The sequence below is a fragment of the Bactrocera neohumeralis genome, unplaced genomic scaffold (assembly GCF_024586455.1).
Source record: "Bactrocera neohumeralis isolate Rockhampton unplaced genomic scaffold, APGP_CSIRO_Bneo_wtdbg2-racon-allhic-juicebox.fasta_v2 cluster10, whole genome shotgun sequence".
Lineage (NCBI taxonomy): Eukaryota > Metazoa > Arthropoda > Insecta > Diptera > Tephritidae > Bactrocera > Bactrocera neohumeralis.
This window is the reverse complement of record NW_026089623.1, coordinates 15,686,624-15,709,251: the sequence shown is the minus strand read 5'-3', so window position 1 is coordinate 15,709,251 and position 22,628 is coordinate 15,686,624. Positions and strand designations below refer to the sequence as shown.

Genomic DNA, 22,628 nt, shown 5'->3' with positions numbered 1-22,628 from the left:
TAAATCTTTCGAAGAACTTTTCTCTCGAAAACTCGCAACGTCGACTCATCCGTTGTTGACATCGTCCAAGACTCTGCACCATATAGCAGGACGGGAATTATGAGTGACTTATAGAGTTTGGTTTTTGTTCGTCGAGAGAGGACTTTACCTCTCACTTGCCTACTCAGTCCAAAGTAGCACCTGTTGGCAAGAGTTATCCTGCGCTGGATTTCCAGGCTGACATTGTTGGTGGTGTTTACACTGGTTTATTTTACACGGATTTGAAGTTACACGGTTGAAAAAAAAATTTGTTGTAAGAAATTTGTAATCTAATATGGTTTCAAAAACACTGTCTTGTAATTATGTTTGTTTTTATAATTATGTAGCTATGTAAATATTTTTTCCTTATTTCTATTTTAATTTTTCTGTTCTTAATTCTGGATTAACAGATTTCTTTTGTTGTTTGCTTAATCTACCTATTTTTCACCTGTATGAATTATGTATTTTAAGTTTTAATGCTGAATAAAATGCCATATAAACATACAATTTGTATGCACATCTCAAATTTTATAGTTTTCAACATTTTTTACACGGTTTTTCGAAGTAAATATAGTACTTTATTTCATCTTACACGTACACGACATGAAACGTATCCCCCATTTTACTATAGGAAACGCCTCTTTTCTGAGGAACGTATCTACCGTGTAAAGAAAGAGTTGGGTGTACATATGTGACCTGGTCTACGAAAAGGGGGCTTAGGTTTCAAAAAAAAAGGAGAACAATTAATGAGATAACGAGAAACTGCCAATTATTTTTAACAGCTGCAAACATATTTCCTTTTTTTCTAAAAACATATACATACATACATAAATGCATAATAGCCTTGACAGACGGCAGCGTTAATCCGGATTAACTGCGCACTTAATCAGATCCAAATTTGTAGGTGACAGACGGCAGGTATGCGAGTTTGAAACTCTCATAAACAGCTCATTGTCCTTTTTATAATATTTTCAATGAAAATTGATAGAAGATAAACATTACGGTTGTTAGCCGACCAATTTTTACCAAACCATTTTTTATTACAAAAACATATCAACACATTATTTTTAAAACTGCATCATAACATAGAAGTTTTATTGATATTATATTGAGAATTTGATAAACAGCTGTCAGGGTTGCTTGTATTTCATTCACAATAGATGAAAATTTGCCATTTTTAACAATGTTGCCAACGAAAATCTCACAAACTCCCTAAAATTTTGAGAGTTATTTTTGGATTCAGCAACGGAGTTAGCTGTGGTAACTCCTGAATTAATCCCAAAAAATGCAATTAATCTGGTTTAACGCTGCCGTCTGTCAATGCTATAAGGAACATACCTCCACATCACTTATTTCGTATTTGCACTCTTTTCGCAGTGCGAACATACATACATATGTATATATGAACATTTATATATAAGGACAACGATATATAATCCGCCTATATCGTACCCTACACTGAGTACTGGCAAATTATTAAAAAAAAACAAAAATTAATTAATCCTAAAATTCAAAGTAATTTTAAAATTCACTTACGATACGGCGGTAAAATGAAATCAAATTTTCGTAATTTTAATTAAAAGCAATAATCAAATCGCGGGTAAGCTGTGAACGCACGTATTCAAATATTCATTGCATAAAAAAAGCGCATTGGTCTCTTCAATGAGTTCTCAATTGCACAAAACACAAGTATATACGTATGTACAGACAAGTCCACGTATTAGGGTGGATCTAAATAGGATGTAAAGGGTCAATATATTAAAAGTGCGGATATTTTCATACTTAGAACTAAAATAAAATAAATATAAATAATATTATTTTGCAAATAAATAGAAACGGTAATAATAACACGAAATTACGTACTCGTTTTTTACCAACTTAAACTGAAAATAAATACTGTTTTACCTAAAAAAGTTCCAAGCAATATTCTATTGCCTTATTCAAATCATTTACACTGAGAAAAGATTTAATTATTTTTACACACATCTATCTTCTATCTATATAAATAAAAATGAATTGTTGTTCGTTAGTCTGATTAAAACTCGAGAACGGCTGGACCGATTGAACTGATTTTGGTTTTAAAATGTTTGTCGTAGTCCAGGGTAGGCCTAAACGGTGAGCAAAAAAACAAAAACAATAATAAAAACAATAAATAAACTCACATCTATATATATAAAAGAAAGTTGTTGTTAGTTACACCATTTATAACTGAAGAACGGCTAAACCGATTTGGCTGAAAATTGGAGGGGAGGTAGCTTAGAACCAGGGTAAGGACAAGGATACCTTCTATCTCTTTATGGCAAAATTTAATACAACTCATAAATACAAAAATTATATTTTAAATCATAAGCATGTTTTCAAAATTCATGTTTGTAGGAATTATTTGAATATATGCGTACAATTTTAAACAGAATCTTCTTAAAAAAAAATAAAATAAAAAAAAAATAATAATAATAATAATACAATTGCTAAATATTTGGAATAGAAGAAAAGAACTGCAACCAACTACGCAGTGAAATAGAGTATAACTGGCTCAGTAATCAGTCGTTGAGTATGTATTACACCACGTGCCTGCCAAAAGACTGATGTCATAACTTTTCCAGTCGCCTTTTTCGTTTCCACGCCTGATAGCACAGCCAGTGAAAAACGCTACTGCCTTCCTTCCTTTTCCTTCCTCATCGGCAAAATGTGTGCACAGTGAAAAAAGGGGTAAAAACCCAGAAATCAGCCATCTTTGTTTGTTTACATTTGAACAATGTTGCCATTGCCCAATACGCATATACATATAGTTTTGTACACATCTATGTTTTCAATTACTATTTTTTACAATATAAAATATCAAAACTGAAAACAAACTATTAAAAATAGTTTACATATTTATAAATAATAGCATTCGACTTATGAAAATTTCAAACATATTGAACAGATGGAATTATAAAAGTTGATAATTACTACAGTGTATCGATATTGGCAACCCTGCGTTGTGAGAGAGCAATCAGCTGACACGTTTCCACGGCAAAAATCCAAATGTCGTGAATTCTCACGTCATCCCACGTCAAAGAGAGAAGGGAGTAGCGTTTTTCACTGTGCAGTTACATTGCGCGCCCATAAGATAGGAGCCACGATCCTACGTTTTTCACTGGCTGTGCTACGAGGAGTCCACTAGAATGACTGTCGATTGGGCTCCAGTGGGAAATGATGGAGCTATGTTTCTATCACTGACGAAAAATTTCGGTTCCATTACGATTAAAGAACACTCAAATACTTCTCAGAATCAGTTATTCGTTGTTTTTGTTGGATTACGAACTTGCGAGGCACCCACTTTGCACAGTGCTTTCGCCACTTTAAGCTTAGCAAATATCTTTTCATCGGTTGATTACCCTGAGCCCAAATTCAACAGCATTTTCCCCAAAAAAAGCAGTGTTTTATTAACACACGAAATGCTTTATGATCCATTTTTTTTGTAAACTAACACAAGTAGCTTTACGAAAATGCTATATCTCATTAACTAATAGTTATAATCCAACTAATAGAAATCATATAGATGGTAGTAGTAGTATTATCTATGTATCAGCCACAGTGAAGCGTGGACGGGTCCTCTAGTTTATAATAAAATTGAAATGATGATTGACGACAAAAATTAAAACACACCTGCAGGAGCTACATGCTCAAAACAGGTTGCTCAATATACTGCAGTAGATTTTCCGGCTCACCGATTAAAGATAATTCTAAATCGTTATTAGAAATAAAAAGCCAAAATCTTAACAATTTTTGGACACGGGTCAAAGCGGCACATGACGCCATAGTAGATTCTGAGGATTTAGATCTGCCACATAATTTTAAATCATCGCCTTACGATATTTACGAAAACTGCTTAAACCAATATTGCACCTACTCCACATCCGAGAGTAGAGCTGCCACAAATAGACACACAAAAGGCAAGTTGAGGCATCCACCTCGAGGTGCTCGCATATGACACAGAAATATTTTATGGAGGTTATGAAGAATGGCCGGTCTTCTGGGACATGTTTACAGCCGTTTACATCAACCATCCGCAACTTTCAAAAGCACAAAAGTTGTATCGCTTCCGATACAAAACTAAAGGTCAAGCAGGCATAATAGTAAAACAGTTCGATCTTAATGACGAAAATTTCAATGTGGCTTGGGATGCTCTAAAAGCGAGATACGAAAACGAAAGAGTACTGGTCGATAATCAAGTAACGACACTAATGAACTTACCAAAAATTAAGAAAGAAAAAACAAGTGTAGAATTCATCAAACCAGAATTCACTGTTCCAAATTGATTTATTTATTTGGTAGGTGCAAAACTGGAACAACGTACATTTTTCCATTTCATCTCCTTCAAAGTAATCCCCTCCAGCTGCAATACACTTATGCCAACGAATTTTCCAATCATCATAGCACTCCGTCTGGATTGCATCCAATACAGTACGTAAAGGTGCTAATAAACTAATATGTGCAAAAAAAATACCCAAAAATAATTGTGTTGAGGCAATTGTTTGCAGAAGTGAGATTCTCGAAAAGTTATTAAATTCAGTTTCCGGAGAAGCCTGCAATTCGCGTAGCGATTCACGCTTAATGGTTTTAATTGACTCAAAATGGTTTCTCCGGAGCTTTGGGCGGTCGGAAGGAATTCGGAGTGCACCACCACTTGATAATCGAAGAAAACTATCAGCATAACGTTGAATTTCGGCTTACCTTTGCCACGATATTCGGCCGACCGGTAAGCATTGTTTTGCAGAGGTTAACCCGACGATGTTTTTCGAAAAACTTGAGTGATTTAGAAACAATCGTGGCCGTCCTGAACGTGGTACGTCGTCAACGCGTTCACACACCCTCTTGGAATAATTTGTACCAATCAAAAACACTTGCTCACGACCAAAAATTATCAGCGAAGAGTTTTTCCAACATTTTGAACATTTCGACACCAGAAATTTGATGCCGCACACGAAATGGAACTTCTTTGTTGAATAATTTCACTTATCGAAAAAATCGCCGTATGCACTTTATGTACTTCCACATAAGGTGCCTTCCAAAGTAAGCAGGACTTAAAAAAAACAGACCAAATGGTTTTTTCGGCAAAATCAATTTATTTTATTCAAAATAGTCTCCTTCTGCTTCAAAGCTTCCGCTAGTATACCGGTGCAAGCCGGATGTTGGATTCTGAGCAATTTTCGGTCGTCAGTCAATTTGTGCGAAACAAACCGTGCACACACCTTTCGTAAGCCCAAATGATCGGTCAACATGCCGTAAATCGATGTTTCGGAGATGTTCAATTCCATTTCCATGAATTTCAACGCACAGACGCTAACTTTGATCAAGAAAAAATGTAGAAGCATCATCATCATAGCAACTTTTAATATTACGAAAATGATCACGAAATAAATTTTCATACAATTGCATCAAAAAAACACTTCCCTTAATTGAGATAACAATTAAGCCTGATAAATTAATTGCTTTAGTTCTTCCCTTAATTAAAAATCAAATATTTATCATGAAATCTTAACCTATTTGCCAACAGAGTTGAACGAAAATGCCACTATGGCATGAAAATTAGCTGATTTTAGACATAAACAATTCGATAATAATAATAGGCCAAAATATATTAAAACCTCTTAAAGATATAATTGATAAGAGTAAAGAAGTAGTTATTATTAACCAAAGAGTATTAAAATTTGTTCCCACAATACACGAAATTACTAAAGCCAACCAGCCTAGGAAAAAAGAAAACATGTAATGGATAACCTGTTTCTTCTTCTTTACTGGCGTAGACACCGCTTACCCGATTATAGCCGAGTTAACAACAGCGCGCCAGTCGTTTCTTCTTTTCGCTACGCTACTCCAATTGGATATTCCAAGCGAAGCCAGGTCCTTCTCCACCTGGTCCTTCCAAAAAATTCGAGGTCTTCCTCTTCCTCTGCTTCCCCCGGCGGGTACAGCGTCGAATACTTTCAGAGCTGGAGTGTTTTCATCTATTCGGACGACATGACCTAGCCAGCGTAGCCGCTGTCTTCCGAACTATGTCAATGTCGTCGTATATCTCATATAGCTCGTCGTTCCATTGAAGGCGATATTAGCCGTGGCCAACGCGCAAAGGACCATAAAACTTTCGCAGAACCTTTCTCTCGAAAACTCGCAACGTCGACTCATAAGTGGTTGTCATCATCCAAGTCCAGTTCGAAGTAGCACCTGTTGGCAAGAGTTAACCTGCGTTGGATTTCCCGACTGACATTGTTGGTGGTGTTTATGCTGGTTCCAAGATAGGCGAAATTATCTACGACTTCAAAGTTATGACTGTCAACAGTGAAGTGAGAGCCAAGTCGCGAGTGCGACGACTATTTGTTTGATGACAGGAGATACCTCGTCTTGCCCTCGTTAACCGCCAGATCCATTTGGTTAGCTTCCTTGTCCAGTCTGAAGGAAACAGAACTAACGGCGCTGGTGTTGAGGCCGATGATATCAATATAATAAATACGCCAGCAGCTGTACACTCTTATAAAAGATTGTACCTGCTCGATTAAGTTCTGCAGTTCGAATTATTTTCTTCAGCAGCAGCAGTTGAAGAAGTTGCACGGTAGGGAGTCGCCTTGTCTGAAACCTCGTTTGGTATCAAACGGCTCGGAGAGGTCCTTCCCGATCCTTACTGAGCTTTTGGAGTTGCTCAACGTCATCGCGGCATAAAAGCAGCTCCTCTTCGTGCTGTCAAAGGCAGCTTTGAAGTCGACGAAGAGGTGGTGTGTGTCAATTCTCCTTTCACGTGTCTTTTCCAAGGTTTGGCGCATGGTGAATATATGGTCGGTTGTTGATTTTCCAGGTCTAAAGCCACAGTGATAAGGTCCAATCAGTTTGTTGACGGTGGGCTTGTGTAGAAGTTCACGCAAATAAGGAAAGTTCTCTGATTGCCATTCACTTGGGAGTGGCCGGAAACGATTATTTTACATGTGGCTCAAGCAGCTCACGACTTCCGGTCCTTGACCAAATATCCTCTGGGTAGCCTAATGGCATAGGTTTGAAGGCGAGCTAAAGTGAGAAGCCGAAACATTCCCTCCACAGGGTTGTGCGCTGGGTTTGGGACCCGCCACGTAAAAAACAGTACCAATGAAAACTAATCGACAGATTCGGATGAGAGACCGCCTTTTAGATGACGGATAACCAGTTGAGTGACTTAAATATCGAGAAGTTAGCTGCACTTTTCTGCGATTTTCAAGATAAAATATTGATGGAGGGTGAAATATTGAGAAATACCAATTGTGTAGAGCACGAAATTAAAACCGTGTCTGAAAAACCGGTTTACTGTAAAATGTGCAGATAACCCCCTGTACGTGAGAAGAAAATTTATGGACAGACGGAATAGTACGTCAAGGCTTCATTAGGAAAATATGTCACCTGATAATGTACTTTATGGATAGTGCCAAAAAAAAAGGATAGTTCAGGGATGGAAAAGTGAAGAATAGTAATACATTACCGAAAGTTAAATCAAATAACAGTAGAAAACAAATTTCCTATTCCTAATATTGAAAGAATATTAGACAAATTGGGTCGAGCTCACCACGATAGATTTTGCAAAGAGTTTTCACCAAGTCCTCCTATTTTGAAAGTTTTTCAAGAATTGTAACGGTTGGTTGAATAATTTTTTTTAAATCAACTCAGTCCATTTCCTTTCCAGACAAACCCTGTACTCACCCAAATAGGAGTGAAACCCAATTCGGCAAAAGTTGATTGCATTTTAAAGCAAAATTTGAACCATATTAATCTTTCCTTAGTGTTACGGAATATTATAGAAAGTTTATTCCGACTACTCAAAGGTGGCTTATCTAACAAAAAAGTTTTTAAAAAAGGATGCTACAGTAAAACCTAATAATCCCAATTTCATAACAGCTTTGGAAAAACTTAAAACAATAATAACTGATGCTTCCGTACTCAAGCACCCCGACTTAAAAAAAACATTTTCAGCTGATAACAGACGCTAGCAACTATGTCCTGAGTACAGTCTTGTAGCAAGGCAATCATCCAGTAAAACCTTAAATAACCATGAAAAAAAATTATTCTTAAAATCATTCCAAAGAAGGAGACACTCATAATCATATTGCCTTTCTTAACACAGTTGTTAACCGTTTTAAAACGAAAATAATTCTTACAGATGATAAAACCAAAGACTTTGAATATAAACATAACAAAAAGAAAATATATATTAATACCACTGACTTGGAAACAAATTTCGAACATTTATTAAACAAACATACAGGTACTGAAATTAGACGAGGATAAATACAATATTTTACAACAAAAAATACTACACTTATTCGAAATATACGGAAAGGTGAAAGTTGTAAAATTTTTGTACAATGCAAAGGAAGTAGAAAATGAAGACGAAGTTTACAGAAAAATCCAAAGAAACCATATGAATGAAACGGGACATGTATTCATAAATGAAAATTATGAAAGCTTAAAACGGCTGATATATTATAAACTAAAAGAATGCATACAAAAGTTTATAAATAATGGCTACATTTGTAGTAGATGTAAATACGATCGCAACCGTATTAAATAAAAGTTTAAATTTACAGATATTCCGAATGACACAAAACAAATAATACAATGCATGTGTATACAAATTCCAAATGCAATTTCTTAACCTTTAAAGACCTTTTTTTCGAAATTTGCAACTGCTTTTTATCTGGAAGACCGTAATAATCAAACGATAACCGAAAAATTATGCCTTTCCAAATCCCAAATAAGAAATTTTTGGTAAAATTATAACTAATAACGAGTTCAAGAGCGTTAATATAAAAAAAAAATCTTAAAACTGAAAACAAAAATTTATATTTCGTTAAGCCAAAAAACCGCCCAAGCAATAATGATATTGAAGGAATTAACCCCTCGACGTATCAATTAGCGCAACGAAACCCGCTTCCAACTGTTCGCACACAACTTGCACTAAACAAACCAGTTTTGATGCTTATAAACAGTCGCACGCTTGTTTTACAAATTTACAAAAAATAAAAAATAGTTAAACATAAAATATAAAATGAGTAAGGCTGTAGATTTTTTAAATAATAGCTATCATTCTGTTACAAGATATAAACCAATCGATGTTGAATATGGGAATTGTAAAATATTTATGAAAATATTTTAAAATTTAAATCAAATTATCTTTAAAAAAGAATTAAAAGGAGAGAAATATTTATGGACAATAGGAAATATGCATATATTAAAAACTATGAATCTTTACGGCATAAACACGAACGTAAGTTTAGATTTAATAATTTACAAAATATACATAGTTCAAAGATAAAAAGGCAATTGAAATTTGAAGGAAAACATCAAAATCTTGTTTAAATTTATTTAATATTAATATTAAACTCAGGAGTTTTAAATTTAAGGGATGGGGAAATTATGCATGTAAACATGTATACAAAAATTATTTTATGAACAATGTATATGTACATACATAGGTTATTTTTAGGAAATTTCTTTATAAAAAACTAACATATGAAGACAGGCGGATTAATACATACACATAGATCCATAAAAAAGAAAAGCTTTGCAGTAATTCGTTTGTTTTCTATAAGGCTTCACGGTGTGCCGATTAGTGGGATCTTAAAATAATTAGACAACAACGGACAATCTTTCAACACAATGGAGTGTAAATTTGATCATTCTATCTTTAGCGAATGCAAACAAACTGGATGCCCATGCAAGGATATGCCACATAAAGTTGTCCGTGGTAAAAGCATTTATCAATTTATTCAATTGTCCCATCTGTAAGACTCATAGGAATTCGTGGCAGCAATACATTTTCACCTCGGAACGCGCTATTCAAAATGAAGGGTTGGATAATGTATTTCATACATTTTTTCATGACAAATTACAAAGTAAACGGAGATTCAACCTTCAGTTGTAAATAATGCGGTGGCTTAAGGATTTTTTTGCTCAAAATAAAAGTCACTTTTAGATCAAAATGTCGTGTTGTAATTAAAGAAAGAATTTAGTTCAGGTTTAATTTAATAAATAATCATTACTTATGGTTTTAATTTTTTTATTAAAAAATAATCATTATTTATGACTTTATTTTTATTTTTTTTTTCTCTAAACTAATAATTATTTATGGTTTATTATAGAATTCATCATTACCGGTAATAATTGCAAAATTCAATGCATAATCAATATTGCGTGATTGAAATAAAACTTATAATGACTACGGGTCCCTGTTTTAAACAAGCGTTGATTTCATCAGCGTACGTTGAACGTGGAATAACGGAAATTGTGTCTGAAATCACCTGAAAGGAGTAACAGAGAGCCGTCAAATAATTTGTCGTTGTTTTTTTATATCATTCAATGCCCTATACAATGCCTCGAACGAATGTTTTTGCCATAGTGCATTCATGCCAAATGATCTTTAATGACAGCTAAATTCTGTATCTCAGTAGTTGAACCTAGTGCATCAAAAACAAAAAGAACTGACAGCATAATGGGGTCGTAAATTGTTTTTTGTTCATCATTAAGTAGTGGAAAATTGTGAAACAGTCCAATTCGACAATGTGATACTGAAGTTTACGATTTACATACATACTATGTACACACATACATATATCTGTGTTGTTTATACACTTCGATTTTGTGACTCCACTTGAACTAGAATTGTATAGTATGTATGTACATATTTCGCAAAAAAATTATTAATGTGTACAAAAAAAAATTGGTCTGAAAATTGGTTAAAAGTATGAAAAATAGATGTTGGCCGATTCTTAGACTTACACTTACCGCCATGCACAACTTACCATTCAAAACTTTCAAGTATTGCGCATATTTGGCAACACTTAAAATCGGTACCTTTTGGGGTATTGAATTTTATTTTATTCGAAATAAGTTAGTATCTTGTTCCCCTGCGAATGGTAGGCACCTTGTCGTGGTGCAGGGGCTTAAACCGCAGCACAGCACAGCATCTCTCAGCCATCGAAGATGATGCGGCAGAGCATCGCCCCCGGTGGCTGACGGAGGCTGCATGTGCACAGTGACCAAGAGCTACCACCTCCTAATCCAGGGTGTTATGCGACCCGTGCCTATTGGATGATTTGCAGCCAGGAGGTAAATTCGGCTGTATTCACACGGAGCCTCCCAACACCGGGCCGCCTTGGGAAGTAACGGTGGCCTTACTGCGTCAAGGGGCTCTGGCGCAGCGGACTTTTAGACTCCCCTTCTTTAAGACTAGACCGGGAGGCTTACAACACGAGCCGAACGGTCGTAAGAACAAGATGGATCAACAACAACAACCACAAAAACAACAACAACAACGGCAACGACCAAAGCAACGACAATCAAAATGGAGGACACGGACAGCAGCAGCAATAGTACCGCAAGCAAGAGTGGCCCAGGGGCTAAGCGAAAGTTTAGCTTCCTGGACGCCCTGTCGCCGGAAGAGCGTGCACTCTTTGAAGAGCACGCGCGCGACGACGACGACGATGTGCCCTCTTGCAGCGGCACTCAGCGCAGCGCGTCAACAGCAATTCGCGCAAACGCTACCCCCACAACCTCCTCGAGCAGGATCGACTGCGGAGAGGAGGGTGGTTTCACGAAAGTGGAATCAAGGGGTGAACGTAAAAGAAGACGGCAACGAGGGAACATTCCTTGTACCCCGGAGCCAGGACGGCCAGGAGGTCATGACGACCCACGTAGAGCGGGAATGAGTGGAGCCACTCTTAAGTGGTACCTAAGATTCCTTGAGGACGGTATGACCCCGGTGTCAGCCGAAAGGCGGGCTCTGGGTAGGAGCAGTGGGAAAGACCCCTCTCCTAACAATGCAAGACGCACAGGTACCAACGGTGGATCGGCCGCGACAAAACGCAGGAACCGAAGGCGTCGTCGTGCTAAAGCAGCCTCGTTGGAGGAACGGAGCGCAGCAGGGCCGGCGACCCAAGAGGCACCTAGTCGATCAGAGAAAAGTAAGGGTGGCCAAATAACGCCTCAGGTGCCACCAAAGCCCAAGAGAATATGGGAAGATAAACCACAGGAGGCCAGTGGTAAGCGCTCCAACTCCAACCAGCAGCCAATAAGTACCGCGAGCCGTAAATACTCAGAGGCTGTAAGTAGCATTCGAATGGCAGTGGTGCCCCGTAATTACCCGGCGGAGGCCCTAGGGCCTGAGCAACTTACAGCCCTCCAGGACTGCCTGGTAAAGGCCCTGTCTATCGGCTACAGGTTCACTGGCGCCTTTAACGGCATTTTCTTCAAGGGCGGCATACTGCTGATCGACTGCCAGGAAGAGAAGTCGGCCACCTGGCTGAAGGAGATCACGCCAAGGCTAGTGGGTTGGAAGGGCCCGGCCCTGTGTGTAAGGAGAGGTGAAGAAATACCGCAACTACACAGCATGGTGGCGTTCTTTCCGAGAAGTGCAGATGATAGCTACGACTTCGCGATCAATCTGGTGAGAAACCAGAACGAAGGTTTAAGTACCTCGGCGTGGAAAGTTGTAGCAAGCAGTGTTGTGGGTTCCGGGTGGAACCTCAGCATCACGATGGACGACGAGTCCTACAAGTATATAAGGCTGAAGGGATTCAGACTGAATTTCCGCTTCGGCAAGATTGTGGAGGCCCAAGGCTGCGTTCACGAGCCAAGAAGCTAAGACGGGGATGAACGTAGCACCAGCTTCACCCGTAACTCGCCCAGCGGCGCATGAGGCGACTGCAGCTGTGGTTTCGGGTAAGGATAACGAATCCCCCAGCGAACCCATCTCGGCTGGGCAGGCTGCGACCACCGCCGCGGATGCAGACGAGAGCAACGGGCGAGAAGACACGATGCCATCCACCCAGGAGCTCTGGAAGGGCTGGAGATGCAGGTCGATGAAGGGGACGAAGACGGGGACCTGTCTCTCATGGAACCGATTCTGTAGGCTCCAGCACCGGCATAGAAGTGGCCCAGGTGAACCTACATCACGCATCGGCAGCCTCGGCAGTCATCGTGAAGAGGTTCATCTCGGATAACCTGGGCATCCTTCTAATCCAGGAACCCTGGGTGTTCAAAGGAGGGATAAGAGGCCTCAACATGAGAAGGAGCAAGGTAATCTGGGATCTCTCTAGCGAGAGACCCTGATCTTGTGTAGTCGTTAGAGCCGATATAGACTTTTTCTGTATTTCAGAGTTTCTAACGCAAGACCTGGTGGCGGTGCAGGTGAAGGACAAGGAAGGATCGGACTTCGTCCTTGCATCCGCATACTTTCCGGGAGAGACAGCCACAGCCATTGTGGACGCCTATCATTGTGCCTGTCCATTGAAAGCGACCACCAGCAAACAAGGCTGCCCCTGGTGGTCCAGTAAACTCTCAGCCCTCAGACTCAAGGTGCGTAGGCTGTTCAACAAAGCCAAGCGCACAGGCAGCTGGGAGGACTACAAATGGCACCTAACAGCCTACAACAAGGAGATTAGGCTTGCCAAGTCAAACAGTTTCAGGAAATTCTGTGATAGCGTCTCCTCGACCCCGGAGGCAGCTCGACTGCACAAGGCGTTGTCGAAGGGTAAGACGGACACAGTATTATCCCTAAAGAGACAGGACGGGACATATACGACAAGCACGTAGGAGAGGGCAGAAACACTCCTACAAACGCACTTTCCGGAGACGGCTCAAGCTGACCTAACCCCAACCTTGGTCACACGCAGGCCGGATCGCTCAGACTGGCTGACTGCAAGGAACCTGTTCACTGCAGACTCAGTCAGATGGGCACTGGCCTCCTTCTCGAACTACAAGTCACCGGGAGTGGACGGCGTCTTCCCGGCCCTATTGCAGCAAGGTATGGACATCCTCCTACCACACCTGCTGGGGCTGATGAGAGACAGCTTGGCGATGTCGTATATCCCCGAGCCGTGGAGAATAGCAAAAGTGATTTTCATCCCCAAGATAGGGAGGAGAGACTATTCGTTAGCCAAATCGTTCCGGCCTATTAGTCTCACGTCCTTTATGCTGAAGGGGATGAAAAAAGTAATAGACAACCATATTAGATCGGAAGCGCTAAAGATTGCACCCCTACATGCCAGACAACACGCGTACAGGGCAGGTAGATCTACAAACATCGCTCTGTACTAACTCGCGTCTGAGCTGCAGGATTTGCTGGATAATGCCGAGGTTGCGATCTGCGCCTTCCTTGATATCGAGGGGGGCTTTGATAATGCGTCTCACACCAGCGTCATCAAAGCACTCGAGAGAAGGAAAGTGAACCCCTCGATACGCAGATGAATAGAAGCCCTTCTGCGCATTAGGGTTGCAGAAACAACAGTGGGAGGAAGTAAAATTCGTCTTAGCACAACGAGGGGCTGTCCACAGGGTGGAGTACTGTCCCCTCTGCTTTGGAGCCTGATAGTAGACGAACTACTCGAGTTGCTCACCAGCAATGGAATCCGCTGTCAAGGGTACGCGGACGACATTGTCATAATGGCGAGAGGAAGATTTGAGAACACTCTCTGTGACATTGTTCAAAGGGGCTTAAACTTGGCGAAGGAATGGTGTAACACGGTAGGGTTAAACATCAACCCAGCAAAAACCACCGTGATCCCATTCACTAGGCGGAGATCTCTTCCGAGCCTGAGGACCCTAACAATTGGAGGCACAGAGGTGGAAATATCTAGGGAGGTCAAATTCCTTGGCGTCACCCTAGACTCAACGCTGAAATGGAGCAGGCATTTGGACTTGTTGCTGTCCAAAGCAACAAGAGCACTTATGATTTGCAGACGCCTAGCCGGCAGATCATGGGGATGCAAGCCAAACATCATGAGATGGCTGTATACCATGATAGTAAGGCCCATCGTCACCTATGGAGCGGTTGTCTGGGCCACCAAAGCAGCACAGTCCTCTGTGATTCAGAGACTATCAAAGCTGCAAAGACTTGCATGTGTCTGTGCTTCGGGGGCAATGCGAACATGCCCCACAGTGGCACTGGAAGTCTTATTAGAGCTCACACCGCTGCATAAGGTGATCAAGCTAGCAGCAAAGCACACCATGCTGCTAATGTCAGCAGAAGGCTGCGGGAGAGGGAAGATAATGTCCTCCAGACAGATGGACGCTCTAGCGGAGAGCACACCGCTGGCCCTCCTCCCAAGAGACGGCACAACAAGGAAAATAAACTTCAAAAAGCATTTCAAAGTAACTCTAGGCAGTAAGAAGGAGTGGAACGATTCCACGCTGGAAAGACTGCTGGAAGACAGTACCATTCAGTGGTACACAGATGGCTCGAAAACACCGGAAGGCATTGGGGCAGGTATTGCGGGTCCGCGAACCAAGCTATCCATACCTATGGGCTGCTTCCCAAGCATCTTCCAGGCTGAAGTTCTTGCCATAAGTCAGTGCGCTGAAATCAACCTCAGCCGCAACTATCGTAACCAGCGCATAGCTATTCTCAGCGATAGTCAAGCGGCACTAAAAGCGATCTCATCGTACGAGACCAAATCGCTTTTAGTAGAAGAATGCATAGGAAGGCTAAACCGCCTGTCCCTGTGCAACCGGGTGCACCTAATTTGGGTACCAGGGCATAAGGGAGTAGAAGGGAACGAGAAGGCTGACGAGCTGGCTGACGAGCTGGCCCGCACGGCGGCAGCGTCCAAGATGTGGGGACCAGAGCCGTTCGTAGCAGCAGGACCCCACATTCTTAAGGAGCTGCTCCGCACGGAGGAGAGAGAGCGGCACTGGCGGCAGGCAGCAAGTATGCGCCACGCCAAGCTGCTCCTAGGAGGATATAACCTCTCCAGGTTTAAGGAATTAATTAACCTCCCCCGTGAGAAATTCCGAATCATCGTCGCAGTCTACACAGGGCACTGCAAGCTCAGGAAGCACCTGTCCAACATGGGCATGGTCTCCTGTGCTAACTGCCGGTTCTGCGACCTGGAACAGGAAACACTAGCACACCTTATCCTAGATTGCACAGCAATCTGTGGAAAAAGGCTTAAGGCCCTGGATTCCATCTTTATCAGCAGGGATCACATCACCTCACTAGCGCCCGGCAAACTACTGGAATTTTTCAGACTGCTGGGGCTTTGGGAGGTCATGTGATACAGGAGAGGGCACAATAGACCCAAGGTCGCGGTGCAGAACCTCAATAATATTCTTATCTATCTTATCTTATCTAGTACCTTATTATTTATCAAAATTTTTATTATAAATTAAAAACAAAACTGAAGGTGTATATAGACTAGACATTTGAAAGTTTGTGAGCTTTACAAAATAAACTGCCTGCGATGAAAAAATTATAGTTTTAAATTTAATTTGATTTCATATATACTATAATTGAAATTAATGTTTTCTCATATTTTTTTAATTTAAAGACAAAGTTTAGTGGCGTTATTACTTTAAAAACAATAAAATGGCCGCTTTATATACACAAAGAAAAGCTATTTTGTGCTTTACTCACTCACTCAAACGTAGTAAAATAAAAGACCATAATTATAATTAAATAATATACATTAATTTGATTGTGCTTACTAAAAACGTAAAACAAATCCCGAAAAAACGAGAAAGTCCGAAAAAATTCTAAGAAATGAGAGGAGTAAGTTGCGCGTGGCCGCTGGTGTATCCAATAAGCACACCAAATTTCTCCTAAGTCGGTCCAGTCTTTCGTTAAAGTATTGCAACAAACACCGTGGCACGAGAATTTTATGAGATATTATATAAGTATACGTAGAGCATAAGTTTTGTTATCCTTACATTTCTTAGTTTATTATTAAGATATTTCTTGCAATTTTAAATAGTGTGAGAAACTTTGGTAATAATCTGATATTCCACATTGTACTAAAGAATTAACTGTAAGTAATAAATAGTAATAAATTCACACAGTAAATGTGTTGATACGATCGCGTCTTGAAGTAGCCAGGGCGCGAATGGACAATATATTTGACTTGCAATCCATGGCAGAAACAAATTGTTTGCAGATTATTAGAAATATAACTTTATACGGTCATTTTTTCGCATCGAAGAAAAATATTTTTCGTGTCCAATCATGTTTCGAAAAGAATTGACATTAGAAGGGGGACAAATTGTGGTACGTATGCATAAAGATGAAAAATCATATGCAGATATAGGAAAATATATCGGCAGGAGTAAAGCAACGGTACAAAAGGTAATACAATATTTCAAAAAGAGGAAAAGCCGCCCTAAGAAGCTGATTGAAAAAAATAAACTACTTATAAGGAGAACAATAGAGGAAAATCCATTCATAAGGGCTCCGAATATATCTACTGCATTGGAAACATCTTTAAAAACCATTGTTTCAAAGGATACAGAGCGCAGATCAATAAAAAGAAATATATTAAGCCGTACAATCCTAGGAAAAATTCCTTTGTTAGGGAAGATAATAAACAGCTGGAGTTTGCTAAATCATATAAACTCAGAGGATTTGATGTCTGGGACAATATTTTTTTTTCCGACAAATCAAAATATAACATTTTTGGATATGATAAACGACTTATGATGTGGATTGCCTGGGGGAATTTATTTACAGCAGGACAACGATCCCAAACGTACCGCACAACGACTACGTTATAAACAACTTCACAGTGCCCAGATCGCAATGTCTTCGAAGTGGTAGGGTATCAAGATTTATATAAAATTGATTTAAATTGATCGAGTAGTTGTTGAGCTATGGGATTCCACCAAAAAGTGGGAGGTGCCACTGCCATCGACATACCGGTTCATGTGTAGCCCTCCCATTTCTGTAACTAACCTCTGTATGGGATTGGGCCATGATCTAATTTTATCCATTTATCCACTTAGTTGTAGTTTATAATATTTATTAAACGTAATAAGAGACAGTGCCCAGGCGACTATTCAAAAAAATATTTATCAATGATGCCCCTCTCTAATATGGTCTTTTATGTGATAGTTTGTAGCTTGGTTAAATCACTTCTCTGTGCTTAACCGTATTTTGTGACAATGTGTACAAAGTTTCATAAAGCTGTTTGTGATTATGTAATATTGTAGTCGCTATTTGGATTTGATATGATGCTTTGAATCTTGACATGCGTAGCAAATAAAAACAAAATGCTTTTAGATCAATAAAATATGAAACTAATTTCAACATGTTTGGTTACAATATAAAATATTCAAACTTAATTTGAAGTGAATACATTTTTATTAAAACTTAAAAATCTATACATTTTACAATTTAACATAAAATAAAGTATAACTTGATTCATTAAATTTAAGTTAGTTTTTACAAACCCTTACAGATATTTTTTTCCTAGACTTTATAAAATATTATAATATATTAATAATTGACGTTAAGCTACCTTTTGTAGATGATACTAAGCAATGATTAGATAGATGAATCGTTGCGGTTACTCGAAAGAATATACGGTGTTAAATGTATAACAAAAATATAAGAAACAATCATACTTCAATATTAAACTTCTGCAATTACGTTTTAAGTAAAAATCCTAGGTTGAAATGGGTATGATCGGGATGTTTTCGATGTTAAGGATTAAGAATATGTATATATTTGTCGCTGACTAATGGTTTTTGAGATATTTGCATTTAAAATTCATTTTATATCCACTAACGCTAGACTAATTATTCATACAATAACAAAGGCTTGCATGCAAACAAAAAGTACTTATTTTGCAAACGAAGAAACGATGGCACTCCGGTGTTGGACCGACTAGGGTTATTTTTTTGAAGCGTCGTCAACTCAAAAAGGAGCTCTTCGTGAAAAAACTGGTTTATTTTTGCGAAGGCCGCCAACGCTAAAATCAACAAAGCAGAAAAGAATTCTAATTAGGTTTCTTTATTTTTATTTTTTGGTTCCTTCCCAAACTTTGTGGATAAGGTAACGCCGATATTTGTTAGAATGCAAACCCATTTTTGTGTGGAAAATAAAATAAAAGTTGAATATTGAATTAAAAGTTCTTTTGCACTATTTAATATAAAATAAGCGTGAATTGTTAATGGATATAAAAGTTAAAAAAACACGTACTTAAAATATTATGTTGCAAAATATCTCCCTTCCGACTTTTTGTCTTTTGAATTTCGCGTATACTTGTATAAAGTGCTACAGAGCTCGTATCTGGCAATACTATACATCTTTGAAAGGTCTTGACATAATCTACAAAACGACGCTATGCATGATTAGTTCGGATATTGCGTTCAATAGTTATAGACGTGTAAACATGGAGTTCACTAACGCCGAAATTCGCGCTATTTTAAAGTTTTCCTTCGTTAAAGGCAAAACCGCTAGAGGGGGATATTATGAAGTCGCCGTCTAGATGGAAACAAATTATCGAAAGAAACGGCGCATATTTGAACTATATCCGATCACTGTAACACTTTTTATAAAGTATTGAATAAAGAGCAAAAAAGCGGAAGGAAGATATTTGACAGCCTAATATCATCACCAATTTATTAGGTTATCAATAGGTTATGTCAAGACCTTTCAAAGATGTATAATATTGCCAGATACGAGCTCTGTAGCGCTTTATACATAACCGCGAAATTCAAAAGACAAAAAGGCGAAGATATTTTCCAACCTAACAGTTGAATTTTCGAACTTTAAATGCAAATATCACAAAAACCATATAGTATGTTAATCAGAACCACCTATATAACAGGTCAATTGAAAACTCCCCGGTTCGATACACAGATGGCGCTACTAGAATTAAATCCATATGTCTTTTAGTTAGCCCTAACAAAGTGAAGATACTTTTGTTATTGTGCAAAAACTAAATAAAAATTAATTTCGCTTGTTGGTAAAATATTACTTTGTGAAAGGAAAAAATAAAGTTCAAGCAAAGATTTAGCCTGATGACGAGTTTCCGAAGACTACCGCAGGAAAATCAACCATCAAGGATTGTATGCTAAGTAAGTGCTGAAATGAGCATCGAAGACGGTGAACGCAGTGACGCCCAAAAGGGGTTGTTGCTGACGAAAACATCAAAATAGTACACAAAATAATTTTGGATGTCGGTAAATTGAGATTGATTGAAATAGAAGGCACTCTAAATATATCAACTGAACGGATACATAATATCATTTATGAATGTTTCGGTATGAGAGGGCTCTGTGCAAAGTGGATGGAGTTGATAATATGGTGCAGTGTTTGGAGATGTTCGAGCGTAATAAACCCGAATTTTCGCGTCGATATGTGACAATGGATGAAACATCATTTCACTGAAGTACAATCTACAGTTATCCGAGTGCAATGCACACTAAGAACCCGCTCCAAAGAGTGAAAAATTTGGCTGGCAGGTTACGTCGTCTGTATTTTGGGATGCGATGAAAAATGAACGATCATTTGAGGAAAAGGAAAGTGCGGTTTCACCACGCCAATGCACCGGGTCACAAGTCAGTAAAATCGATGGCGAAAAACCATGAATTGGGCCTCGAATTACTTCCACATCCTCAAAAGAATGCTCGCTAGGAAGAAATTTCGTTGGATGAAGAGGTGATCGCCGAAAGGGAGGTCTATTTTGAAACTAACGACAAATCGTACTACCAAAATGATATCGAAAAGTTGAATTTAGCCAAAAAAAAATCTGTTTTACTATGGTTTGCCGGAGACTTCAATTGACCAGTTATGATCTTAGTCTAGAGAGCTTCCTCTATCCGTACATACCCATTTTAACCCCAAATGCGGGAGATGATGTTCTAAAATCTACCCAAAATATAGATATCAACTACAAAAAAATGTATAGACATATATTAAATAAACAATAAAACTGTTTAAAGATACATACCATAGACACGTGGGGAGCTACGGCGTCTTGGCATCTGTAAACAAAAGCTTCAAACGCCTGGAGACAAAATTCGTGAACTTCATCGTCATCACACTGACTGTATCTTTCTAAATGTTTTATGGCTGTGTTCACATGGCTGCATAAACGAGGTCCAGATTGTCGACTATATTATAAAATATTATGTTACATGTATTTCAATAAATATATTATATACTACCAAATCGATGCTAAACATTGGATGTATGTTCGAACGGCACCAGAGTTTGAGTTGTTTTCCAAACCTTTCAAAAGACGAACTATCACATCATCATAGATGCTATCATCCGCCAATGCAAGAAGATGTGAAAGTGCGATAATTGAACGTTTTCTTACGGCCTGTCGAGGTGATTCTAGTTGAGGAATCAAAGCTTTTAAAATCTGATTGTGAAAAGGGATTAAAAATAATCCAAATCGCGAAAGCAAGTCGGTGAGTATATCCAGTGCTTCAAGTTTTACCGAAACGTCCTCCTAATCAGTTAAATAATTTTATACATTTAAAATAATTTTGATAGTTGAAAACCTAAAAATACTCGTTTATATATGTATATGTAATGGCAGAGACAAATTTTAGAATACGCTATGTCGAATATGTCGAATACCTAACACCAAACTAATTTTAAAATGATTATTATATCGGGTGATTTTTTAAGAGCTTGATAACTTTTTTTTTTAAAAAAACGCATAAAATTTGCAAAATCTCATCGGTTTTTTATTTGAAACGTTAGATTGGTTCATGACATTTACTTTTTGAAGATAATTTCATTTAAATGTTGACCGCGGCTGCGTCTTAGGTGGTCCATTCGGAAAGTCCAATTTTGGGCAACTTTTTCGAGCATTTCGGCCGGAATAGCCCGAATTTCTTCGGAAATGTTGTCTTCCAAAGCTGGAATAGTTGCTGGCTTATTTCTGTAGACTTTAGACTTGACGTAGCCCCACAAAAAATAGTCTAAAGGCGTTAAATCGCATGATCTTGGTGGCCAACTTACGGGTCCATTTCTTGAGATGAATTGTTCTCCGAAGTTTTCCCTCAAAATGGCCATAGAATCGCGAGCTGTGTGGCATGTAGCGCCATCTTGTTGAAACCACATGTCAACCAAGTTCAGTTCTTCCATTTTTGGCAACAAAAATCTTCCATGTGGTCGAATAACACAAACCCAATTGCTGCGAACGGCGACGAATCGACATTTCACGGTCTTCAGCCACACTCTCAGAAACAGACGCAATATTCTCTTCTGTACGCACTGTACGCATTCGTGTGGTTGGTTTAATGTCCAATAAAGTAAACTGAGTGCGAAACTTGGTCACAATCGCATTAATTGTTTGCTCACTTGGTCGATTATGTAGACCATAAATCGGACGTAAAGCGCGAAACACATTTCGAACCGAACACTGATTTTGGTAATAAAATTCAATGATTTGCAAGCGTTGCTCGTTAGTAAGTCTATTCATGATGAAATGTCAAAGCATACTGAGCATCTTTCTCTTTGACACCATGTCTGAAATCCCACGTGATCTGTCAAATACTAATGCATGAAAATCCTAACCTCAAAAAAATCACCCGATAAAATCTATTTTCTAATATCTATGTGTTATGTAGTCTATCAATAACAGAGTTTAAAAATTAAAAATGTACATTTATTTTGTCAATACTTTTACATATACTACCAGATACCTTTCATCCGTTCATTTCTCCAGATAACTTGGAATGTTCTTTTAGAGCTTGCTCTGATAAATTTGTAAATAATATCGTTTTGTCTTGTTTGAGTTGCTCTTTTTCTTCAGTTTTGTTTTTTTTTCAATATCATATTAGGCTCCAAAAATATTTATTTTTTATATCAGGTGAATACG

At 38.7% G+C, this 22,628-nt stretch overlaps 1 protein-coding gene across 2 annotated transcripts in view; it reads right to left on the bottom strand.

The window, feature by feature from the left end:
- The window catches only part of LOC126765193 (cullin-associated NEDD8-dissociated protein 1), a 94,987-nt gene that overhangs the window by 18,815 nt on the left and 53,544 nt on the right, over nt 1-22,628 (bottom strand). The window contains exons 3-4 of one of the 2 annotated variants that reach the window (XM_050482794.1): nt 20,959-21,248; nt 20,742-20,904 (exon numbers count right to left, since the gene is read on the bottom strand). The exons of the other annotated variant lie outside the window; for it this stretch is intronic. Coding sequence (XP_050338751.1) covers nt 20,742-20,904; nt 20,959-21,248 — 453 coding nt within the window. The remainder of the gene's footprint in view (nt 1-20,741; nt 20,905-20,958; nt 21,249-22,628) is intronic. 2 annotated transcript variants of the gene reach the window in all.